The following is a 24811-nucleotide window of genomic DNA, read 5'->3' as shown; positions in this document are numbered from 1 at the left end:
TTTGCATCTCGTTTTTTTGTTTTTTTTTTTCACTCTTTAGCACGAAATTTAGACCATAAGAATGCTCAGTTTAAGGCGCTGCATTGCGTCTGGCGTTATGGTCATCTTGCTCTTTTCTTCAATTAGATGTTAAATAAAGTTATTTTTAAAAAAAAGAAATAAACGCTCCAGAGAAGGAATAAAGAGGATCAATTTTATTTGATTTAATTTCTGATATTCTAATGTCTATCGTAATAGAGGATCTGTGAATGGAACTCGTTAATGATACAAACCAGACAATGTGTGTGTGTGTGTATGTCAGAGACGGTGAAAGATTGAAAGGGAGGGGGGGGGGGGGGGGGGGCTGTGTTTCATGAGTGTTTCCCACGGTTTAAGACATTTAATTGTTCACTTAAAAAAAATACAAAGACAAAATGAACAAAATCAAAACAAAACAAAAACAGCGAAACTTATTTTTTTTAAACCAACCCCCCACTCCCCCCCCCCCCCAAATAAAAAAACAACAACAAAAAAAAAAACAAACAAAAACAAACAAAACAAACAACAACCCTAAAACAAGTCAACCAAGAACAGACAAATATAAAATAACTAAAAACGAATCAAATCAAACAAATGTTTTCTGACTGACCTTGTTTTCGTGGTCCAGATAGATCAACACTCCCCCAACCCATCCCCCACCCCTCCTCTTCTTTCTTACTGGGTGAATACATAGCGCCATTCACTCAGAAAGTAACAAAGTGATAACCAGGCATTGGTGACGAATAATATAATATGTATGAGAAGTAAAATGAAATTAGTTCACTTCGGGCTTGCTTGTGTTTTGTTTTCTTCCTTTCATTCTTTCAATTCTTCTTGAAGTGTATTGATTTTTAAATCTTGATCGAATTAGTTGTAATTTCCTTTTCAAACCGTCACGGTGTGATCTTGTTCACCGACCACGTATTAATTTATTGTCACTGTCATTTGTAAAGTGGAAGAAAGTTATCGTTATTTAATTATGTTTGTGTGTGATTCTGTGTTGTGTCTAAAGACGGGAGGGAGTATTTGTAGTGGTGGTTGGGGGTGGGGGAAGGGGGGGGGGGGTTGGGAGGGACTTTTAATGTTCTCACGTAAGTAATAACAGTTTGTTAAGGTCACGGAGTTCGATGGGAAATTTTTTTAACTTGAGCTTTTTTCCACTAAAGGTGCTCAAAGCGCTTTACAAAGGGTTTCTAACCAACAGCAACTCGTAACACGTAGAACGAGACTTGACGCATATTAGGCGATATTACAATTTTTCCGACAGAGACAACGCTGTTGGCGGCCAGGTACTAATTTTACACCTAAGTACGGTGAGAGAATGTGAGTAAAGAGCCTTTTCCAAGGACTCAACTGTGCGCCGAGCAGGGCTCGAACTCAGGACCTTCCGATCCGAAGGCGAGTGTCATACTACTAGACCACATAACCGCACAATATTGAGCGCTGATCTCTGTAAGAGCAAAGATGATATTCTTTGGTAAGAGTTAGATCACAGTAATGGAGACATGGGTAAATTACTGACTGATTCTGACGAGGGTATTTAATGAGGATGATGATGATGATGATGAGGAGGAGGAGGGAAAAGATGATTATTCTCTTATAAGTGATGTAGTTTCAATCATAATTATCAGAGAGAGAGAGAGAGAGAGAGAGAGAGAGAGAGAGAGAGAGAGAGAGAGAGAGAGAGAGAGAGAGAGAGAGAAGCCAAATTGTATCAATGGTGAATTCTATTTAGCCCCAAAACAAGCGCCAAGTTGGTAACACGTTTTATTTTTTTTTTTCTACATACACCCTCACACACGAACACACAAAGCCCTTTCACACACACACACCACACACACACACACACACACAAAGTCCTTTTCACACACACGCACCCACGGACACCAAGCCTGTGACAATATAAATCAAAGAACACATACATGTACTGAGTGCCTTTTGGAGGGCCCATCGACAATAAGCCGATTAGCTTGTGATATGTCCATATGGTTCTCAAGAACTGTTACAGAATACATTAGTACATATGTGACCCTTCGCCTCAAAACGATATTAAGTCGGGACGGTTAAGATGTTGAAAATTGAATTTATAGCCAGAAATATCAGACTTGTGTTGAGTTTGTATGTTTTATTGAGGAGAATGGATACCATATTTTAGGGTGCAAATGCCAACAATTTATATTTTTGACCAATTTAACATTTAATTCGGCTTTTAAGCATATGGTTCGTTCCGACAGAATACCGTTTTGAGCCGATGGGTCACATATCATTACTATTACAATGTTATACGGTACTCGCCGTCGAAGAGTTGCCAACATTCAACTCTCTATGTGTATACGAAACAAACACAGGCGCGGCTGTTGTTGTTGATGTTGTTGTTGTCGTCTTTGGGTTATAAATAGAACCACGTTGCATCCATATTTAAGTTTCTCGGTCACGCCTGATGTTGATAATGTAAATGAAGCTGTACTATAGCTTTGGCAATCTCTAATATTATGTACTACGAATATGATACATCCCTTTTCTTTCTTTTTATTTACTCTCTCTCTCTCTCTCTCTCTCTCTCTCTCTCTCTCTCTATCTCTCTCTCTCTCTCTCTCTCTATCTCTATCTCGCTCTCTCACTCTTTTCTTTTTTTCTTTCTTTCTTTCTTTCTTTCTTTCTTTCTTTCTTTCTTTCTTTCTTTCTTTCTTTCTGTCTGTCTGTCTGTCTGTCTGTCTGTCTGTCTTTCCTTCCTTTTTTTTCTTTGTTTTTTTTTTCTTTTTTTCCTTCTTTCTGTCTTTCTTTCTGTCTTTCTTTCTGTCTTTCTTTCTTTCTTTCTTTCTTTCTTTCTTTCAATGCGTTACAGGTTTGTCTGTAATCCATTAAAACAATTCCGTTTCAAACCCAGTCATTCCAGCATACACATTCACGCACAAGTTGTGCACAGCGTGCTCTTAATTAATTCTAGTGGTTATCAAGTATAGTGGTGTGATTTTTACACTATCGCCATGTTAGGACTCTGGAAATGCCCAATGTGCTCTCTTTTCGGAGAGAGAGAGAGAGAGAGAGAGAGAGAGAGAGAGAGAGAGAGAGAGAGAGCGAGAGAGAGAGAGAGAGAGATTCCCAAAATATTCTACCTATTTGATCACCTTTGAATGTGATGTAATATTTTTGATAAGTGCAGTATTTATGTGTATGCGCGGAGAGAGAGAGTGTGTGTGTGAGAGAGAGAGAGAGAGAGAGAGAGAGAGAGAGAGAGAGAGAGAGGGGGGGGGGATAAGTGTGCGTGCCCCTTAGCCTGACAGAAAAAAAAAAAAGAAAAGAAATGACGGCAAAAGACATGTCTTTGACGGCAAAGGAAACAAATCGTGAGTGGTATTCAATAGCTGCTAACCAATGGGATCAGTTATTTCCTCGAGCGCTCACTTGGCGGTCCTACCGTAGCCATCGTAAAGTTATGGCCTGATACTGACCAAAACATGACGTCAAAATGCCGCTAAAAGTTCTTTTTGACCACAATGAAACAAACGTGAGTTGTTTTCAATATTCAACCAATGGAAACTTCCTGTTTCTTGTAACTTACTCACGACACTCATAGACGGGACAAACCTAAAAAAATGACGTCAAACTTTAAGTCCTGCTTGGGTCTTGTGTCAGGTTAACGATGGCTACGGCCAGGCTAACAGTTAACAAAGTCAACGATGCACCCCCGTTATTACGTACGTCAGTATTGCTGTGTCAGCCCGGGGATACATGTGTTGAATACATGTCATGTCCTGGACTAAACTAAGAGAAGCGGTCACTACCCATATAGATAGAACGAAGATGACGTCACTCAAGCCTTTGTTATTGTAGTTTGCCATCCGCGTTTGTGAGTGATTCTCACTAAACTGTATTAACCAGACTATAAACGTTTGAGGTCCGTTATACTTCCGGATGGCAATGTTATGAGTTTCTTAGCCAAGCGCATACTATCTATATTATGGTTTTAAAGCAAAACAAACAAAACAAAAAAAAAAAAAATATGAAACAAAACAGACAAGAGACGCAGCTCACCTTACGTTTGTTGTTGTTGTTGCACTTCTTCTTTTCTTCTTCTCTTTTTTCTTCTTCTTTTTTCTTCTTCTCTCTTCTTCTTCTTTCTTCTTTTCTTCTTCTTCTTCTTCTTTCTTTCTTCCTTCTTCTTCTTCTTCTTCTTCTTCTTCTTCTTTCTTCTTCTTCTTCTTCTTCTTCTTCTTCTTCTTCTTCTTCTTCTTCTTCTTCTTCTTCTTCTTCTTCTTCTTCTTCTTCTTCTTCTTCTTCTTTCTTTTTTCTTCTCTTCTTCTTCTTCTTCTTCTTTTCTTCTTCTTCTTCTTCTTCTTCTTTCTTCTCTTCTTCTTCTTCTTCTTCTTCTTCTTCTTATTCTTATTCTTATTCTTATTCTTATTCTTATTCTACTTTTCTTCCTCCCCCCCCCTTCTTCCTCCTCCCCTCCTCCTCCTCCTCCTCTTCTTCTTCTCCTCCTCCTCCTCCTCCTCCTCCTCCTCCTCCTCTTCTTCTTCTTCTCCTCCTCCTCCTCCTCTTCTTCTCCTCCTCCTCCTCTTCTTCTTCTTCTCCTCCTCCTCCTCTTCTCCTCCTCCTCCTCCCCTTCTTCTCCCTCTTCCTCATTCACTTGCTGCTGGTGAGAATGTTTGTTATACTTTACAAATACTCATCTGCTTGTTTTTGTAATTTGTACTTGTCAATTCAATTCAATTCAAATACTTATTTATTGTCGGCATTTTAAAAATGTTTCATAGATAATGTAGTCAGGCTAATAGAAGCCTTTGACCGACATAGGTTATAACACATAGTGCATAAAAATACATAGTAATACATTTTCCTTTAAAACATTCCCTCATCAAGATTCCAATCATGACACACAAAGAAGAGTAACATAATATTATATATATATATATATATATATATATATATATATATATATATATATATATATATATATATATATATATATATATATATATATATATATATATATATATATATGTACGGTTAGATTAATTACAAATATTACATTTGCATGGCTGGCCATTCCATGAGAGGATTGATTTTTGAAAACATTAAAATTTGAAATTTTCCTGATGTGCTCGGGAAGTTCATTCCAAAGCACAGCAGCAGAATATCTGAAAGATTTTTTGCCATAAGACGTTGTTCTGACCCTTGGAATATCAAGGAGGTTTGAATATCTAAAATTGTATCTGTTATTTTTCAAAATGACCATATCAGATAGACAAGGAGGAGCAATTTTGTATAAAATTTTAAACGTTTCCAAAGCAATTGTTCTCATTCGTCTTATTTGTAGGGAGGGGACTTTGGCCTTTGAAAGTAATTGGTCTTAGGATCTTTTGTCATCTTCATAAATAAAACGTAGTGCTCTTTCTTGTATCTTTTCAAGTTTATCACAATTTGTTTTAGAACAGAAATTGCCAAGCTAGTGGACAGAAATTGAAATTTGACAATACAAAAGAGTGAAATATTGTTAACTTGTTAAATTTTGAAAGGTATTTTCCAAGCCTTTTTAAGACATTTAATTGCTGAGAAGCTTTACGGCAGATGGTTTTAATGTGTAAATCAAATTTTAGTTGGTAGTCTATGTCGATCCCTAGTAATTTTACAACTTCTTCACATGTAGTACTTACAGTTCCAATATGGAACGTGGGTTTCTTTGTGTGTGTTTTTGTATCTACTGCAATTGCCTGGAATTTGTCCGGGTTTGCTTGCATGCAATTTATTTCGAACCACTTGATAAGGATTTCGCTTTCATTTTCAATAGTTTTTAAAAGCATATCGAAATTTGAATGAGAATATGACAGAGTATTATCGTCAGCATAATTATATAATTTTCCCTCTCTGATAAAGTAAAATATATCATTTATAAAAATGTTAAAAAGTAATGGTCCAAGAATTGATCCTTGTGGAACGCCTTTTTTAATGCCTGCCCACTCGCTCACAGCATCCTCTAATTTTATTTGTTGTTTGTCATACATTTGTTATTCGTAAAAAAAACAAACGATTTTGTGACCAATGGCTTAATCATTCATTAAATCGTTCATTCACTCTTCTTTTTATTTCAGGTGAAAGTGAACGTAGAGATCAGTTTCTATGAGATATACAATGAGAAGATCCATGACTTGTTGGCTACCACCACCAATGCCAAGGAGAGAGGGACCAAGAAAGCCTCCGTACGTATAATCATAATCATAGGGTTGGTACTTTATTCAAATGTAATCATAATCATAGCGTTGGTACTTTATTCAAATGTAATCATAATCATAGCGTTGGTACTTTATTCAAATGAAATCATAATCATAGCGTTGGTACTTTATTCAAATGTAATCATAATCATAGCGTTGGTACTTTATTCAAATGTAACCATAATCATAGCATTGGTACTTTACTCAAATGTAATCATAGTCAAAGCGTTGGTACTTTATTCAAATGTAATCATAATCATAGCGTTGGTACTTTATTCAAATGTAATCATAATCATAGTGTTGGTACTTCATTCAAATGTAATCATAATCATAGCGTTGGTACTTTATTCAAATGTAATCATAATCATAGCGTTGGTACTTTATTCAAATGTAATCATAATCATAGCGTTGGTACTTTATTCAAATGTAATCATAATCTGCACAAATGCTTACTTATTCCTTAAACCAGTAGGTGACTTTCAAAACTTACTAAGTCCCATCGTCATCATTCAGAGAAAACTGCAATTTTTTGTCATTTATTTATTTTGTGTGTGTGTGTGTGTGTGTGTGTGTGTGTGTGTGTGTGTGTGTATGTCTTAGCCAAAGTGATTTGTAATTTAAGCGCTTAGAGTCTAGCTCAATTTGTGGCGCTGCACTGCGGCTAATGCCTGGGTTATTTCAGTCTTCCCTTGGAATAGACCCTAGAGACAAATTTCCCCGATGGGATGAATAAAGGGAATTTTATTTTATTTTATTTTTTAAAATTTTAACAATGAAACCTATATCTGTTGTGTTATCGTCCATTTCTCACAGTTGAAAGTAAGAGAACACCCTCAACTTGGACCGTATGTGGAAGGATTATCCAATTATGTGGTCAACTCATTTGATGATGTGGAGGTAGGGATTTGTTTTGATGATGGTAGATGATGTGGAGTAGGATTTGTTTGATGATGGTAAGATGTGGAGTAGTTTTTGATGATGGTAGATGATGTGGAGGTAGGGATTGTTTTGATGATGGTAGATGATGTGAGTAGGATTGTTATATGTAGATGATGTGGAGGTAGGGATTTGTTTTGATGATGGTAGATGATTGGAGTAGATTTTTTGATGTGGTAGTGATGTGGAGTAGGATTTGTTTTATGATGGTAGATGATGTGGAGGTAGGGATTTGTTTTGATGATGGTAGATGATTGGAGGTAGGGATTGTTTTGATGATGGTAGATGATGTGAGGTAGGGATTTGTTTTGATGATGAGATGAGTGTAGGATGTTGAAGGATGATGTGGAGGTAGGGATTTGTTTTGATGATGGTAGATGATGTGGAGGTAGGATGTTTTGATGATGTAGATGATGTGAGGTAGGATTGGTTTTGATGATGGTAGATGATGTGGAGGTAGGGATTGTTTTGATGATGGTAGATGATGTGAGTGAGGATTGTTTTGATGATGTAGATGATGTGGAGGTAGGATTGTTTTGATGATGGTAGATATGTGGAGGTAGGGATTGGTTTTGATGATGGTAGATGATGTGGAGGTAGGATTGGTTTTGATGATGGTAGATGATGTGGAGGTAGGGATTGTTTGATGATGTAGATGAGTGAGGTAGGATGGTTTGATGATGGTAGATGATGTGGAGGTAGGGATTGGTTTTGATGATGGTAGATGATGTGGAGGTAGGGATTTGTTTTGATGATGGTAGATGATGTGGAGGTAGGGAGGTAGGGATTTGTTTTGATGATGGTAGATGATGTGGAGGTAGGGATTTGTTTGATGATGTAGATGATGTGGAGGTAGGGATTTGTTTGATGATGGTAGATGATTGGAGGTAGGGATTGGTTTTGATGATGTAGATGATGTGGAGGTAGGGATTGGTTTTGATGATGTAGATGATGTGGAGGTAGGATTGGTTTTGATGATGGTAGATGATGTGGAGGTAGGGATTGTTTTGATGATGGTAGATGATGTGGAGGTAGGATTGGTTTTGATGATGTAGATGATGTGGAGGTAGGGATTGGTTTTGATGATGGTAGATGATGTGGAGGTAGGGATTGGTTTTGATGATGGTAGATGATGTGGAGGTAGGATTGGTTTTGATGATGTAGATGATGTGGAGGTAGGATTGGTTTTGATGATGGTAGATGATGTGGAGGTAGGGATTGTTTTGATGATGGTAGATGATGTGGAGGTAGGGATTTGGTTTTGATGATGGTAGATGATGTGGAGGTAGGGATTGGTTTTGATGATGGTAGATGATGTGGAGGTAGGGATTGGTTTTGATGATGGTAGATGATGTGGAGGTAGGGATTGGTTTTGATGATGGTAGATGATGTGGAGGTAGGGATTTGTTTTGATGATGGTAGATGATGTGGAGGTAGGGATTTGTTTTGATGATGGTAGATGATGTGGAGGTAGGGATTGGTTTTGATGATGGTAGATGATGTGGAGGTAGGGATTTGTTTTGATGATGGTAGATGATGTGGAGGTAGGGATTTGTTTTGATGATGGTAGATGATGTGGAGTAGGATTGTTTTGATGATGGTAGATGATGTGGGTAGGATTGTTTGATGATGGTAGATGATGTGAGGTAGGGATTTGTTTGATGATGGTAGATGATGTGGAGGTAGGGATTGTTTGATGTGAGATGTAGATGATGTGGGGAGGTAGGGATTGGGTTTTGATGATGGTAGATGATTGGAGTAGGGATTGTTTGATGATGTAGATGATGTGGAGGTAGATTGGTTTTGATGATGGTAGATGATGTGGAGAGGATTGGTTTTGATGATGTAGATGATGTGGAGGTAGGATTGGTTTGATGATGGTAGATGATGTGGAGGTAGGATTGTTTTGATGATGTAATGATGGAGGTAGGGATTGGTTTTGATGATTGTAGATGATGTGGAGGTAGAGATTGGTTTTGATGATGGTAGATAATGTGGAGGTAGGGATTGGTTTTGATGATGGTAGATGATGTGGAGGTAGGATTGGTTTTGATGATGGTAGATGATGTGGAGGTAGGGATTGGTTTTGATGATGGTAGATGATGTGGAGGTAGGGATTGGTTTTGATGATGGTAGATGATGTGGAGGTAGGATTGTTTTGATGATGGTAGTATGTGAGGAGGATTTGTTTTGATGATGGTAGATGATGTGGAGGTAGGATTTGTTTGATGATGGTAGATGATGTGGAGTAGGGATTGGTTTTGATGATGGTAGATGATGTGGAGGTAGGGATTGTTTTGATGATGGTAGATGATGTGGAGGTAGGGATTTGGATTTGTTTTGATGATGTAGATGATGTGAGGTAGGGATTTGTTTTGATGATGGTGATGATGTGAGTGGGATTGTTGATGTAATGATGTGGAGTAGGGATTTTGATGATGGTAGATGATGTGGAGGTAGGGATTTGGATTTGTTTTGATGATGGTAGATGATGTGGAGGTAGGGATTTGTTTTGATGATGGTAGATGATGCTAAATGCGTCGTAAGAGTGGCTTTCCTATATTCGTTATATATTGCCCATTCTGAAATATTGAGAATTATCTCCCCTCTAATGTATTTAATTGAGCTTTATATAGTGCAATATCCGCTAAATGTGCTCAAAGCACTTTACAAGGGGTCCCTGGTCAACAGCAACAGTTAACATGTAGAACGCCTGTTAGGCGATATTATAATTTTTCGGACAAAGACAACACTTAATGGCCAGGTACTCATTTTACACCTGAGTATGGTGAGAGAATGAGTAAAGAGCCTTTTCCAAGGACTCAACTATACGTCGAGCACGAGGCTCGAACCCAGGACCTTGAGATCCGAAAGCGAGTGTCATACCACTAGACCACATAGCCACATGTATTTCTAGTTTCCAGAGGCCTTACACTCCACAAGGAATGAAGAGGATAAAGTAAGTAAGTAATGTATTTCTCTGCCTGTTATTTTGTTGCCATTTGATATCAATTTAAGGAAATTCTTGTGTCAAATGATACTTAATTAAAAGTAAATGAAGTTTACTCTTCAGCAGAGTTGATTTTTAAAAAAAGTACAGATTTAATGTTCCGATGTTTCAGTAGGTCTTTTAAATGCTTACTATTTGTAAATCCTTTAAAGTTTAACATTTGTAAATTGTAGTTTTACTGATCCAGAAATAATCTTTTTCCCCCTTTAATTTTACAGGGTTGGATAAACCTGGGAAACAAAAACCGAGCGACGGCGACCACAGCTATGAATGACAAGAGTAGCCGGTCACACTCCATCCTGACGATCATACTGACACAAACTAAGGTGAGGAAACTAAACACAAAATTTAGCCTGGAATCGTAAGAAAAGTTTATGTTTTAAACTTCATGTAAAAGTTGTAATATGGTCTTGATTTAATACGTACAGTACTTTCATTGTTGACACAAATAGGGTGCTCTGAAGGAAAGAATAATTTGTATTCCTGACTTTAAAAAAAAAAAGAGACGTGCTCAAGGACACACAGCACAAGGCCGGTGGTCGAACTTGGTACCTTTCGGGTACAAAGCAAAGGGCGTACTGCTGAGCCAGATTGTCATATCAAGTCATTTCATTGTTGACACAAATAGGGTGCTCTGAAGGAAAGAATAATTTGTATTCCAGACTTTTAAAAAAAAAAAAGAGACTTGCTCAAGGGCACACAGCACGGCTGGTGGTCGAACTTGGTACCTTTCGGGTACAAAGCAAAGGGTGTACTGCTGAGCCAGATTGTCCCATCAACAGTAATTTCATTGTTGGCAGAAATAGAATGCACTGAATGAAAGGATTTTAAAAAATAGACCAAACGATTGGTAGTTTAAAAAGATTTTTAAAAAGATAATTGAATTCTAGTGTTGGTGTGTGTTTTTAATATGTAATGTCATAGGAGGTGGAAAAGTGGAATTATTGAGTGATAGGGATGAACGATTACAAAGATTGAAATTGTAAAGCACCACAGACCATTCATTAATTCTATTTTATTCTTTTTTAAAATAAAAAGTCATAGCATGGGTGCCAGTTTTCCGGTTCATGTCGGATTTCCAGTTTCGTGATATCTCGAAGTCAAATACCTCCGGTTTCAGTGTTTTGAGTAAAATAAATAAATTGTTCAAAAAATTTTGAGGAAGTCCTCTGGTACTCTCTGTCTCTCTCTGTTCTTTGGCTCCCCTAGAGAGAGACAACTGCGCTGTGAGTATTTCACTATGTATTATAAGTTAGTTTTAAAATCAAATTAATTTCCTCATTGTGTCAATATGTTTGCTGTGTAATCATTTAATAATGGTATAAAAACGGTGATGAAATAAGAGTAATGTTTAGGCCGCATTTTCAGTAGGAACATTTTCAGGTTTGGCAAAGAGTTGAGATTTCAGTTTCAGGTTTCAGCACTTCTTCCTCCTGGCACCCATGACTCAAAGGTTTTTTGTTTTCTTTTCATTATTGGTGAAATATGTTGATATGCATGAGATAAGGCTTTGCAGTTTTGTTATCTATTGTTTTAGTCCTGTTATTTATGATAAACAGCAGTAACATTGTCATGTTTTTCTGGGTGGGGTTCCTGACCTCCCATAGTGGGCAGGGGGGTACATACTGTGTCTTCTATCCCCTTATAACTGTTTTCCAACATGCTTTCTGTCTTTGTCTTGGAATGAGATTACTTGTTTTTTTCCTGGCCCTGGCTGGGAGGGAAACATTCAAATGCATAGTTATTGTTTTGGGAGATATTTTTTTCCTTGTAAATCATCTCTCTGTTATGTATTATTATATTTGTTATTTTCAATGTGTAATGTAAGCATTTGAGTGTGTTCCTCTTTGTTGGATTTTGTGCTTATGTCCGGATGAGACTTATAGGTGATCTCAAACTAAGTACATTGGTGGTATGCTCTTGGAATCTACATCTGATCCCTATTTGTTCTCAGTTTCTCTATGTCTTACTTTTTTGTGGGTGCTTTAATTGTAATTCTAGAATTTTTTACTTTCCCATTTTCTTCCTTTTTACTGGTGCTGATATAACCTAAATGTGTTGCAAGCGCCGTAAAACCCCTAAAAACAAAAACAAACTTGTCATTTTTTCTTTTTTGTAGACTGAGAGTATAGAAGGCCATGAACACGACCATAACATTACAAGCAAGATAAACTTGGTTGATTTGGCAGGAAGTGAGAGGCAGTCGTTTGCCAATACGACGGGAGAGAGACTAAGGGTGAGCTGACAACTCTCCATTTTAACGTTTTATCAGTTTGTTTGTTTGTTTGCTTATTTGTTTGTTTCATTCTTCAGTGTTGATGGTTTTCCTCGAATCCGCGGAAATCCGCGATTTTGGAGCCCAGAGGAGAAATTTCCTCCTTTTAAAAATTACATTTTCTCGAAACAATGTGCTAGCATATGAGAGAGTTGATGTGTGGTGGAACACACAGGTGCAGTTTCCCACTCTCCAGAAGTTAGCTCGAGTATCAATGATAGTCTATCATCTCAAATGCTCTAAAAGTAGGGTTTAGTGCAGTAAAAATGGGGCTTAAAGGCAATCGTTCAACATTTTTCTACTTCTTCACTTTTTGTCACCATCAGCACTGATTCTTTATTAAGATATGTATTTTATTTATTTCTATATTATTTGATAGATACCATGTCCATCTCTGTTTTATATCCCCATCCAAAGAAGGTTCATCTTAAATAGATGCAGACCAGCCAACCATTCTGATCAATTCGTGACTGTCCCGATTTTTTTTTTGGCAATCTAGAGAGGAAATGTAAAAAAATACTTTTAAAAAAATGAAGACAATTTATATCATATATCCCAAGATAGCGATATTTTGACCAGTAGATTAAAACATGGAAGAGACAAAAAAGAGAGTATTTGACTGCCATTTTGGGTCATGACCAGTCCAGCCTACTACTATGAAATATTTGTAGAAATACAAATTTTCGGCTCCAGTTACAGAACTACATTCACCTCTATGACTCAATAAGTCGTGTTGAAAAGGAAAGTTTAGTTCCTTAGAATCTATATTCAGGTCTTTGGACCATTTTTGGATCATGCTGAAGGCAAATTGTTTATTTCTAAGCTATTCAAAGTTAAATTTTCTATTTCACCCCCCCCCCCCCCTGGAAGCTACAAATTTTTGAAATTTCAAGTAGGCAGCTCTGCATGGCGGTATGACTCTTTGGAAAATTGACAGCTATCAATGCTGATGGTTTTCCTTGGATCCGCGGAAATCCGCGATTTTTGAGTCAGAGGAATTTCCTCTTTTTAAAAAAAGTTATATTTCCCTCAATCAAATGTACTGGCAGTGAGAGATTTGATGTGTGGTGGAACGAACAGGTGCAGTTTCCCACTCTCTAGAAGTTAACTAGAGTATCAATGATAGTTTATCATCTCAATTGCTCTAAAACTGTGTTTGTGGGGGGGGGGGGGGGGGAATGCTGTAAAAATAATGGGGCTTAAAGGCAATCATTCAAAATTTTCCTCCCTTTTCAGTTTTTGGCACCAACAGCACTGAGCTATGTAGACGATTACTTGTTTTTTTTGTATCTCTGCTTTATTTAAATCTTTTCATGACCAATTTAATTTTAATCCGCTACAATATCCCTTTTTCAACTTTTAAACAATTTGAATCACAGGAAGGAGCCAATATCAACAAGTCATTGCTCACCTTAGGCAAGGTCATCTCACTGTTGTCTGAGAAGTCTGTCAGCTCCAAGAAAAGAAAGATGTTCATTCCATACAGAGACTCTGTCCTAACATGGTAAGTAGATTCTGTATCTGTATGGTTGGCGCTGAAGAAACCAATGGTCTGGTTGTATTTCAGCAGAGTCCTCATTGGGCGCGGGCCCATGTCAGTCGGGCCTTGAAATCGTTTAGGTGTGGTGCCATGATGACCAGTTCATCCAGCCCATTCCACTCCGAGATAGTTCTAATGAAGAAAGAATTTCTGTAGTTTTGTATTCTTGTCTGTGGGATTTTGAAGCAGTTCGAATTGTTTGTGGCTTATCTCTCAATGGGGTTTTCGGTTATGTGGTTGGCGAAAGTGAGTGCTCTGATTTTTCTTTTGTTTGGTCGTGGCGTGAGAAAGGAGTCTGCCTTTATTGATGGTATTTGATCTGTTATAATCTTGGACATGAATGGCAAACGGGTTTCTTTTCTTCTTTGTTGGAGGCTGATGAGGTTTCTCTCTTCTAACATTTTTGTCATGCATCCTGGGTTTTTTTTTATATTTGGAAACTGCCCAGGAAGTCCAGGTGGTTTGGATCTTTCAAATACTCCTGTTCATTTTGTATTGATTTGTTTGTCAAATTGTAAGGAACTAGTAAATACAATGTCATTTTTGCATAGCATTTAAAGACAGTTTTCATCACCATTCCTTTAGTTGTCTAATTATTTATCCGGAGGAACCATTTGAGCACATGTATGATATATTGTGTGCATCCCTGACATAATCAGTCACATGGTGAAAATTTTGGTTTTGCGTTTTTTTGTATTTCTTGAAAGCCCAATGTCTCCTGAACATTTTAATCTTTATTTGAAAGCAAATCGGGTGATTTTTCATGAAGTTATGGTCATATGCATGGGCTTGAGTGTGAAACCCTAATTTTGAGAAAATCGCTTCCAAAGTTGACAAGAGTTGATATTAAGTATAATAATTACCTTCATAAAAAAAATTAAAATAAAATATTTAGGAGTAGAATTCAATTAAAATATTTCATCATTATGTAGAAAGATGTTTGATTTAATGATTTTTGATGAGAACTCATTTTCCATAAAAATTGACCTCTTGACTAAAATTGTCAATATCTCTGTTCAAAGCTTTTCACCATGCAACTGATTATCTCAAGGACGCCCACATATAACAAGACCAGCATCGTTTTCAGCAATAGAACAGTCATTTTGTATAAAAACATCTATGTTTAGCACCAGATTAACCTCGTACAAAGATAGCCACAATATTCACAGTTTTGACATCAAATTTTTCTAGGGAGAGAGGGGGGGGGGGGGGGGTATATAATTAATTGTGATATCACGTTTGTACTTTATGTTTTTATTCAATCATTCATGTTTTCTTGTCATGTTACCAGATTAACCTCCTACAAAGATATCCACAATATTCACAGTTTTGACATCAAATTTTTCTGGGGAAGGGGGTGGGGGGGGGGGGTATATAATTAATTGTGATATCACGTTTGTACTTTATGTTTTTATTCAATCATTCATGTTTTCTTGTCATGTTACCAGATTAACCTCCTACAAAGATATCCACAATATTCACAGTTTTGACATCAAATTTTCCTGGGGAAAGGGGGGGGGGGTATATAATTAATTGTGATATCACGTTTGTACTTGTACTTTATGTTTTTATTATTTAATCATTCGTGTTTTCTTGTCCACGTGTTTCATCATCATCAGGCTGCTGAAGGAATCCCTCGGAGGAAATTCAAAAACAGCTATGTTGGCGACCATTTCTCCATCCAGTCTTCATCTGGAGGAAACGTTGTCAACTCTGCGTTATGCACAACAGGCACGATCCATTGTCAACATGGTGCGGGTCAACGAGGACCCCAAAGCAAGGATTATTCGCCGTGAGTTGTAGCTTTTACACTTGACAACCATAATATTTTCTCCAAAGAAAACAAGAAATCAAATTAAAAACCAAAACAACCCAAAACAAAAACAAAAAAAAAAAAACAGACAGAAAAGGAAAGAAAAAAACCCCTAAAAAAATGAAACGGAACAAAATCAAACATAACTAACGTTATATTAATTCTTGATATAGGGAATGAGATTAGCGGAAGAGTAGCATCCCTTGATTGGAAGTCACGAGCTGAAAAGTTATTAGAGAGAGAACGTCATGTTGGTTGTGAGGCATGAGACACTTCACCGAAAGCGAGGATGAGAGAGACGCATGCGCAAAACCATTTTGACGTTCTCTCTGTAAGGTGACGTCCAATTAAGGGACGCTACTCTTCCGCTAATCTCATTCCCTATTGATGCATTGAAAAATCTAAACTCAAAGTTCAAATCTACATTTAAAAATTATGTTTTTTGAGGAAGATTTTGACCAGATTCAAAACTTAACTTACAGGTAGATATTTAGTTGACTGATTGATCACTGTATGTTTCCTAATTCATTCTCAAGCATTTTAAACTACTATTATATTAAATTTAAAAGTAGATGGAAACTCTGGTTCTTAGTAGATTTTAAACTACTATTATATTAAATTTTAAAAAACCTGGAAACTCTGGTTCTTAGTAGATTTTAAACTACTATTATATTAAATTTAAAAGAAGCTGAAAACTCTGGTTCTTAGGAGTGATACAAAATTTTTTATTGAAATTTAAATTCTGCTCTATTCCGTAATTAAAAAAAACAAAAAACTGTTTAAAAACAATAGACTGATGTTTTCATCGACAAACAGAGAGATTATTTCTAACAATTTTTAAACTTTTGATTTTTTTTTTTTTTATCTTCTCTTCTCAGAGCTGAGGACAGAAATCGAAAAGCTGCGTGCTGAGCAAGGAGGAGGTGCCATGAATGAGGAAGCTTTGGCAGCTAGTGTGGCAGAAGTGGGGAGATTGAAATCCGAGATGGAAGAACTCAGTAGGTCCTGGCAGGAAAGGCTGAGACAGGCAGAGGCAAAGAAGGCAGAGGAATTGCAGCTACTGGAGGTTTTTGTTACTTTCCATTATTCAGGCTCACAATGTTGCTGTTCTTTCCATTATTCAGGCTCACAATGTTGCTGTTCTTTCCATTATTCAGGCTCACAATGTTGCTGTTCTTTCCATTATTCAGGCTCACAATGTTACTGTTCTTTCCATTATTCAGGCTCACAATGTTGCTGTTCTTTCCATTATTCAGGCTCACAATGTTACTGTTCTTTCCATTATTCAGGCTCACAATGTAGCTGTTCTTTCCATTATTCAGGCTCACAATGTTGCTGTTCTTTCCATTATTCAGTCTCACAATGTTGCTGTTCTTTCCATTATTCAGGCTCACAATGTTGCTCATTCCAGATTTTTTTTTTTTTTTGGGGAGCGCGGGGGGGGGGGGGGGGGTTATTTCCCATAATGGGCAGGAGGTCACTTGCTGTGTCTTCTATCCCCCTATATGTTTTCTAACTTGCTTTCTGTCTTTGTCTTGGAATGAGATTACTGTTTTGTCTTGGTCCTAGCTTGAGTCTTTGGCTGGGAGGGAGACAGTCAAATGTATAATTATAGTTTTTGGAAATGATATTTTTTTTTCCTTGTAAATCATCTCTCTGTTGTTGTATTGAATATTGTAATGATCTGTAAATATTTGAGTATATTCCTCTTAGTGGGATCCTGTACTTATGTCTGGATGAGGCTTTTAGGTGATCACTAAGTGTGCTCTTGGAATCTACTTCTGGTCACTATTTGAGCCCTTCCCCGTAGTCTTGTATGCTTTTAATTGTAAATCTTGAATTCTTTGAGTATCCCATTTTCGTCCTTTTTGATGAAATGACCTAAACGTGTTTGCAAGCCCTGAACCGTTAAAAACAGAAATATTCATTTTTCTTTCTGTATGAGATAATATGTTGTGACCCATTGCTGTCAATTTTGTGTGGTGTTAGGGTGAAGAAAATGTTGAAAATTAAAATTTAAATATGCTGTTAGCAGCTTCAATGCATCACTTTCAAAAATGAAATAATTTCCCCCAAAATAAAGATAAATAAAATGATATAAATTCCAAACTACAAAAATAAAATGGTTGGGAAGTTAGCAATATCTATTTTTAGTTCATTGAACTGCTTCTCTTTGTATTTCATATTTTTATTAAGCTAATTGTCTTGTATTCATTTTCACAGCTATCTTTTCATAATGACGAGTACTGCAAAATATTAAATTCCTCTTAAAACTAACAAAAAACCTTTGACCATGGGTGCCAGTTTTCCGGTTCATGCTGGAACTCCGGTTTCACGATATCTCGAAGTCAAATACCTCCAGTTTCAGTGTTTTGAGTAAAATAACCTAATAGCATCGGTAAATATTCGAAAACGTGATTCAGCCACCTTTTCAGTGTATGGAGTGTATAAGTTGGTTTTAAAATTAAATTTATTTCCTCAATTTGTCAATAAGTTTGCTGTGTAATCATTTAATAATGGTATAAAAACGGTGATGAAATAAGAGTAACGTTTAGGCCGCATTTTCAGTAAGAACATTTTCAGGTTTGGCAACGTGACGAGATTTTAGTTTCAGGTTTCAGCACTTCTTCCTGCTGGCACCTATGCCTTTGCCAATACTAATGACTTTTCACTGCTTTGACACATTTCAGCGTGCTGGCATTGCTTTCAAAGTGGACAACCGTCTTCCTAATCTTGTAAATCTGAATGAAGACCCCCAGCTGTCCGAGATGCTGCTCTACGTCATCAAGGAAGGGAAAACCAGGGTTGGACGCAAGATGCACGCCTCCCATCACGACATTCAACTCACTGGGGCTCTCATTGCTGACTATCACTGGTGAGTGTTGAGCCTGACCTGCCAACTACTACGGAAAAATCATAAAAATACGAATTTTTGGCTTCAACAATAGAAATAAATAGACATTTTTGATTCATTACAATGTGATATAAAGAAAACTTTGATGCCACAAAGCATCTATTCAGGGTTTTGAAGGTATATTTAATACGGATAAATGTAAAATATTAATTTGTAAAGTTTATTATTGTGACTTCTATTTCTTCTCTCTGAAAACTACGATTTTTTTTACATTTCAAGTTGGCAGGTCTGTTGAGCTCATGAGATCAGAATGAGGTCTAGTGGTATGACACTTGTCTTCGGATCAGAAGGTCTCAGGGTTCGAGTCCCACTTTGAGCAGTGCATAGTTGAGTACTTGGAAAATGCTCTTTACTCACATTCTCTCACCATACTCGGGTGTAAAATGAGTATTTACCTGTCTGTCAAAAGCGTTGTTTCTCCATAAAAATTGTAATTTAGCCTAACAGGCGTCATGTCTCGTCCTACATGTTAAATGTTGCTGTTGGCTGAGATCCCTTGTAAAGTGCTTTGAGCACTTTTAGTTGATATTGTGTTATATAATTGCTCAATCTTTTTTTTTTCTTTGTCCTAGAGTGAGGTAATCTAATTGGCCTTGACACTGAGGGAGCCAATTGAGTGTGAATGTGTCAGACCGGCCTTCTTGAAATAATATTAAAAATATGTTTTCATCAGGAATAAAAAGTAATGGTTGATATTAATTTAATAAGTTTATGGTTTGTCCTGTCTTTCTTTTTCAAGTTGTTTTGAATCAAAGATGTAGTTCCGTAATTGAAGGCAAAAATTTGTAGTTCCACAGATTTTCTGTAGCAGTAGGCAAGACTGATGCATTATATTTTTTATTTTTGACCATAAATGGATATGGTTTTGGTAGGTGCCCTTTGTATTAGCAGTAGTAGCCTACAGAGCCATAAGGCCCATAGAGCAAGACGTTTATCTCAGTCTCTCTTAGCGTAAAATGGACAGTAGCAGTTGCTTAATATACCTTAGATAGGATTCTAGTCTGTTGCAAATTACTTTCCATCAAATATAACAGAGCCAACTACTCAACCACTGCTGGGTGAATGTAAGGCATACCTGCCTATTATTACGGACTTACGGAAATACAAGAAATAGTACTGATACAAATGGTCGTAAAGTTAAGTTAAAAAATAATTATTTTTTTCATTATTTACCGCATGCTACAATAAAAAATTGAGGCTTGACCCGCATAAGTAGTAGGCCTATATAACATGGTAAGTTTATTTTACATATATAAAAGGGTGTATCTATCATTATTTTTGTCTGCTTTAGTATTACTGAAATTTGACCATTAATTACTGGTGAATTTTGTATTTCTTACTGAATTTGAAATTTTCAAGTAGGCAGGTATGGTTATGGTGAGAAAAAACAAATCTGCAGATGCTACACCCTGGAAAGAAATTTGTCCCTTTTTGTGTGAAGTGAGTGTTCTACAAACTGAGTTATCTTGGCGCTTTTTGTTCCCATAATACATCATCCATCACTTCCTTTAGCCAGATGCTCATCTTTAAAGCTGAAAGAAGTGAGGTAAAATGTGTAATGTCCCCACCCAATGACACAATTTCAGGGCAAGAGTTTATACAGTCAATAGCCATTGTCGCACACACTCACATATCAATTATCTTAGTTGTTACAGCATCACTATAATGTTGCTGCCACTTTTTTATTTTCTACAATTTTGATGTTTTGAAGCCTTTTTGTATCTATTACAGCGTGATTCAGAATCAAAGTGGCCAAGTCAACATCACCCCTTTTAAAGATGCTAATGGTATTGTATTCATTTTCACAGCTATCCTTTTTGTATCTATTACAGCGTGATTCAGAATCAAAGTGACCAAGTCAATATCACCCCTATTAAAGATGCTAATGGTATTGTATTCATTTTCACAGCTATCCTTTTTGTATCTATTACAGCGTGATTCAGAATCAAAGTGGCCAAGTCAACATCACCCCTTTTAAAGATGCTAATGGTATTGTATTCATTTTCACAGCTATCCTTTTTGTATCTATTACAGCGTGATTCAGAATCAAAGTGGCCAAGTCAACATCACCCCTTTTAAAGATGCTAATGGTATTGTATTCATTTTCACAGCTATCCTTTTTGTATCTATTACAGCGTGATTCAGAATCAAAGTGGCCAAGTCAACATCACCCCTATTAAAGATGCTCCCACCTACGTCAATGGAAACCTGATCTCTTCCTGTACTGTTTTGCACCACGTGAGTTGTGTTGGACATGATTTTCATGAACATTTTTATTGAATTTGGAGATTGGCATGTGTTGAGTCATATATATTTAAGGAAAGAATAATTATGAATAAGATTGACATGTATATGAGTTTTATAAATTTAAAGCTGAGTGGGGTTCCTTACCTCCCATAGTGGGCCTGTCTGTTTTCCAACATGCTTTCTGTCCTTGTCTTGGAATGAGTTTGCTTGATTTTGTCCTGGCCCTGACCGGATACCCTGACTGAGAGGGAAACAGTCAAATGTATAGTTAGTTTTGGGAGATGATATTTTTTCACCTTTTGAATCATCTCTTTCATGCACTGTATTATGTTTTGTTTATGTATTCTATATGGTTTGTAAACATTTGAGTGTATTCCTCTTAGTGGGGACCTGTGCTTGTGTCTGGATGAGACTTTTGGGTGATCTCAAACTAATTACACTCATAGTGCGCTCTTGGAATCTACATCTGTTCCCTGTTTGAACCAATTCCCCTTTGTCTGCCTTATTCTTGGATGCTTTAATTGTAATTCTATAACTTTTTACTATCCCATTTTCTTCCTTTTTACTGGCACTGATATGACCTAAATGTGTTGCAAGTGCTGTAAAACCCTTAAAAACAAAAACAAAACAATATATTTAAAGACAGAAAAATTATGAATTGCATTTGCAGTGGTGCCAACCTTATGTAAAAAAAAAATCCATATTTTTATGCATAGTTTGCTGAGATTGTATGCATTATTAAATTTCTATTATTTAAGCATTTTTAGCATTCATACACTCTTTTGGTGTCCTGAAACACTATCTGTTTCATTTATACATGATCTATAAAGTGTTAGCTTATTCATTAATTTAAATATTGATTATATTATTGCTAGTATGGTCTAATTATCAGATTTACTGCTAATTATTGTTTTTGCAGAATTGTACGCATTTTTTTCCAAATCTTACTCATTTTTGCTCTCCATTGTAGACATTTACATGGGCTAGGGTTGGCAGCAATGCATTTGCATTGTCTTTGACTTTTGAAAAATCTATTTTTAGAAAGTTTGGAAACAGAAGTTTTCCACTCTCTTACATGAATATTAAATTGTTTATAATTTATTGACAGGGGGACCGTGTCATTCTTGGTGGTGATCATTTCTTCAGGTCAGTAATGGGCAAATTATAAAAAACCCAATAAATAAAAAAAATAAAAATAAAATTCCCTTTATTCATCCCCACGGGGAAATTTGTCTTTAGGGTCTTTTCCAAGGGAAGACTGGAATAACCCAGGCATCAGCCGCAGTGGAGCGCCGCAAAGTGAGCTAGGGTGAGGTGACTTGCTCAAGGCCACACAACGCAGCGGCGGGTGATCGAACTCGGTACCTTTTGGGTACGAAGCAAAGACCGTACCGCTGAGTCACGCTGCCCAATAACATTAGTATTCTATGAAGCTTATATCTGCGATTTGCTTCATGCTCAAGGAACTTCATAATGCTACACTCCCCTCCTCCCCCCCCCCCCCCCCCCCCCACCTCCCCCTCCAAAAAATTCGTCATGGAAGTCAATATCCATTTTATCTAGTACAAATCAACTGTTAGGCATCTCTATTTCAATTGTTAGGCTGCTCTTGTGTACTAACTTAACATTCATAGAATATCCTCAATTATTGTTAGCAGTCTCATTAAGGATATAGCTCAGAGGCTTTTGAGATTTTACCCCATCTGATTCAGTTTCACAAAAGTAGTACAACACAGTGATGATTCTGCCACAGCAAAAGATACGTTTGAAAAATGTATGCAACCTTAATAAACGAACATACTCTTTCAGAGATGAATATTTTCTTACTTTTATAGAGATTTTGATTGCGTGATACAAAATAAATTTAGAAGATGAAGTAAAATTGTCGCTTATTCCCGATCCAGATTTAATCATCCTATTGAAGTCATGAAAAACAAAACAGAGGGTAAGGGAGGCAACTCTGAAGTAAAAGACTTTGATTATGCAAAGCAGGAACTACACAGTGTTCAGGAAGAACGGTAAGTTTGAAATCATCTTCGAATTGAGGACTCAGTAGGAAGAGCATGACAACAGGTGTTTGAAGATTTTATATAGCACAATGTCCTCTAAACGTACTGAAGGAACTATTACCACTTTTTTAATATATACATCCTATTTCCATTGTACTTTATCTTATTGTGTAAATTATAACACGTCTGCACAAAAAATTTCCTTTTTGGGATGCAATAAAGTATTATTATTATTATTATTATCATCATCATCATCATCATTATTATTATTATTATTATTATTATTATTATTATTATTATTATTATTATTATTATTATTATTATTATTATTATTATAAAAACATATATGATTCCATTACCTGCCAGAGGTACTCATTAAATAATAAAGTAATTTGCTTAAAGTAAGATTTGCTTTTGTCGCAATTGTTGGCAATTAAAAAAAAAGGTCACATAGTTTTGTAGTCTTTTGTGATGAGAGAGTCAATTCTTTAGCTTACTCTATGTTTTATTTTCAAGGTAAAATATTTGAAATCTTCATTTGTTCAAAATGCCTTGTTCCCAGACTTCAAGCTGAGGTGGAAAGAGAGCTAGAGAAAACTCGTCAAGAGCTTACGCAGCAAAAAGACGGATATGAAACCAAGCTCAAAGGACTTGAGGAAGTTTTGGTAAGAAACGGATAATCGCTGCTGTTGATGATGGCCAGGCAAAGTATTGAATGTGTTGTTATTCAGAGGTTGATGAACATACAATAATAATTGCTAGCCACCCTTTGGATAAGATGCTATTTCAGACCTACCTACTACTACAAAAAATTAGTAGAATTACAAAATTTTGGCTCCAATTTCAGAGGTTCACGAGCATCTTAAGTCATTAAAACTTATTGAAAATGAAAGAAAGTTGAGGCCAGACTACATAATTGTAAGGATTTGGAAGTGTTATTTTATCCCATGTGAGGTAGTGACTTCTATTTTGATTTGCTTAAAGATATGAATTTTAAATGTTCGGCTTGGCAGGTCTGCTATTTCTATTGCAAAGTATTCTCAGTCAGATCGAACAGACTCTGCTTACCAATGACTGATGGGCTGGACAGAGTGGTCAGCCTCCAAGAGCTCTACCCAGATTTGAAACCAGTCTTGCTTTTGAATGTTGTGAAATGAGTTCTAAAATTTTGAGCACATCATTTTGGCAATGATCTTGTGTCTGGGTGGGGCTTTTTTGAATCACATTGGGAGATTGCTCTTGGATTTAAATTCTGTGTCTCTTGGGAACTAGTAAGCACAGCAGGTGTGACTCTTTTAGACAATCCCTTAATCTTCCTTTCTCTGGCAATGGAATGACTTAAAATCATTGCAAGTGTCTTTATAAATGGTTTTATCACTATAAGAAATATTGGTTTCAATTGGATGAAAAAACCAGTAAAATTGTTGGAAATATTATCAATGTTACCATGCTTGAAATTTATTTTACAATCTATTTTATTGTTGTGTTTATTTTGTCAGACCTCAGTAGAGCAAACCCACAAGGAAGCTCAGAGTACAATTCACAGTCTGAAGAAGAAGAATATGGTTAGTGCTAATTCTATCTTTTTGAATCAATAACATGGCGAGTTTATTGTATTTTTTTTTAAAGCAATGGGAATTCAGTATATTGACAACTTTACATTGTTATTTTATTATTATTTCTACTGAAGAAATTATTTTTTGTTTATCACAAGATCATGGAGATAAATGTTGTATTTTTATACGTTTGATTGGAGAATTAAAGTTTATTCAATAAATTATTTGGACCCATTATATTTTAAAACTAAAATTTATAATTGGTAGGAAAGGCCTCGTTA

At 36.4% G+C, this 24811-nt stretch overlaps 1 protein-coding gene across 2 annotated transcripts in view; it reads left to right on the top strand.

Annotated features, from left to right (window-relative positions):
* LOC144979855 (kinesin-like protein KIF14) overlaps positions 1 to 24811 on the top strand; it is a 61782-nt gene that overhangs the window by 16175 nt on the left and 20796 nt on the right. For both annotated transcript variants that reach the window (XM_078927072.1, XM_078927073.1), the window contains exons 5-17: positions 6111 to 6218; positions 7044 to 7127; positions 10395 to 10502; positions 12296 to 12412; positions 13831 to 13955; positions 15611 to 15783; positions 16683 to 16870; positions 18495 to 18679; positions 20854 to 20956; positions 22074 to 22111; positions 22870 to 22983; positions 23537 to 23639; positions 24474 to 24539. In XM_078927072.1, the coding sequence (XP_078783198.1) occupies positions 6111 to 6218; positions 7044 to 7127; positions 10395 to 10502; positions 12296 to 12412; positions 13831 to 13955; positions 15611 to 15783; positions 16683 to 16870; positions 18495 to 18679; positions 20854 to 20956; positions 22074 to 22111; positions 22870 to 22983; positions 23537 to 23639; positions 24474 to 24539 (1512 nt within the window). The remainder of the gene's footprint in view (positions 1 to 6110; positions 6219 to 7043; positions 7128 to 10394; positions 10503 to 12295; positions 12413 to 13830; positions 13956 to 15610; positions 15784 to 16682; positions 16871 to 18494; positions 18680 to 20853; positions 20957 to 22073; positions 22112 to 22869; positions 22984 to 23536; positions 23640 to 24473; positions 24540 to 24811) is intronic.

The sequence above is a fragment of the Berghia stephanieae genome, chromosome 9 (genome assembly GCF_034508935.2).
Source record: "Berghia stephanieae isolate SIO BIC M18660-M18661 chromosome 9, UCSD_Bste_1.3, whole genome shotgun sequence".
In the NCBI taxonomy this organism is placed as follows: Eukaryota; Metazoa; Mollusca; class Gastropoda; order Nudibranchia; family Aeolidiidae; genus Berghia; species Berghia stephanieae.
The sequence above is the reverse complement of the archived record's forward strand: the minus strand, read 5'-3'. Positions and strand labels throughout refer to the sequence as shown.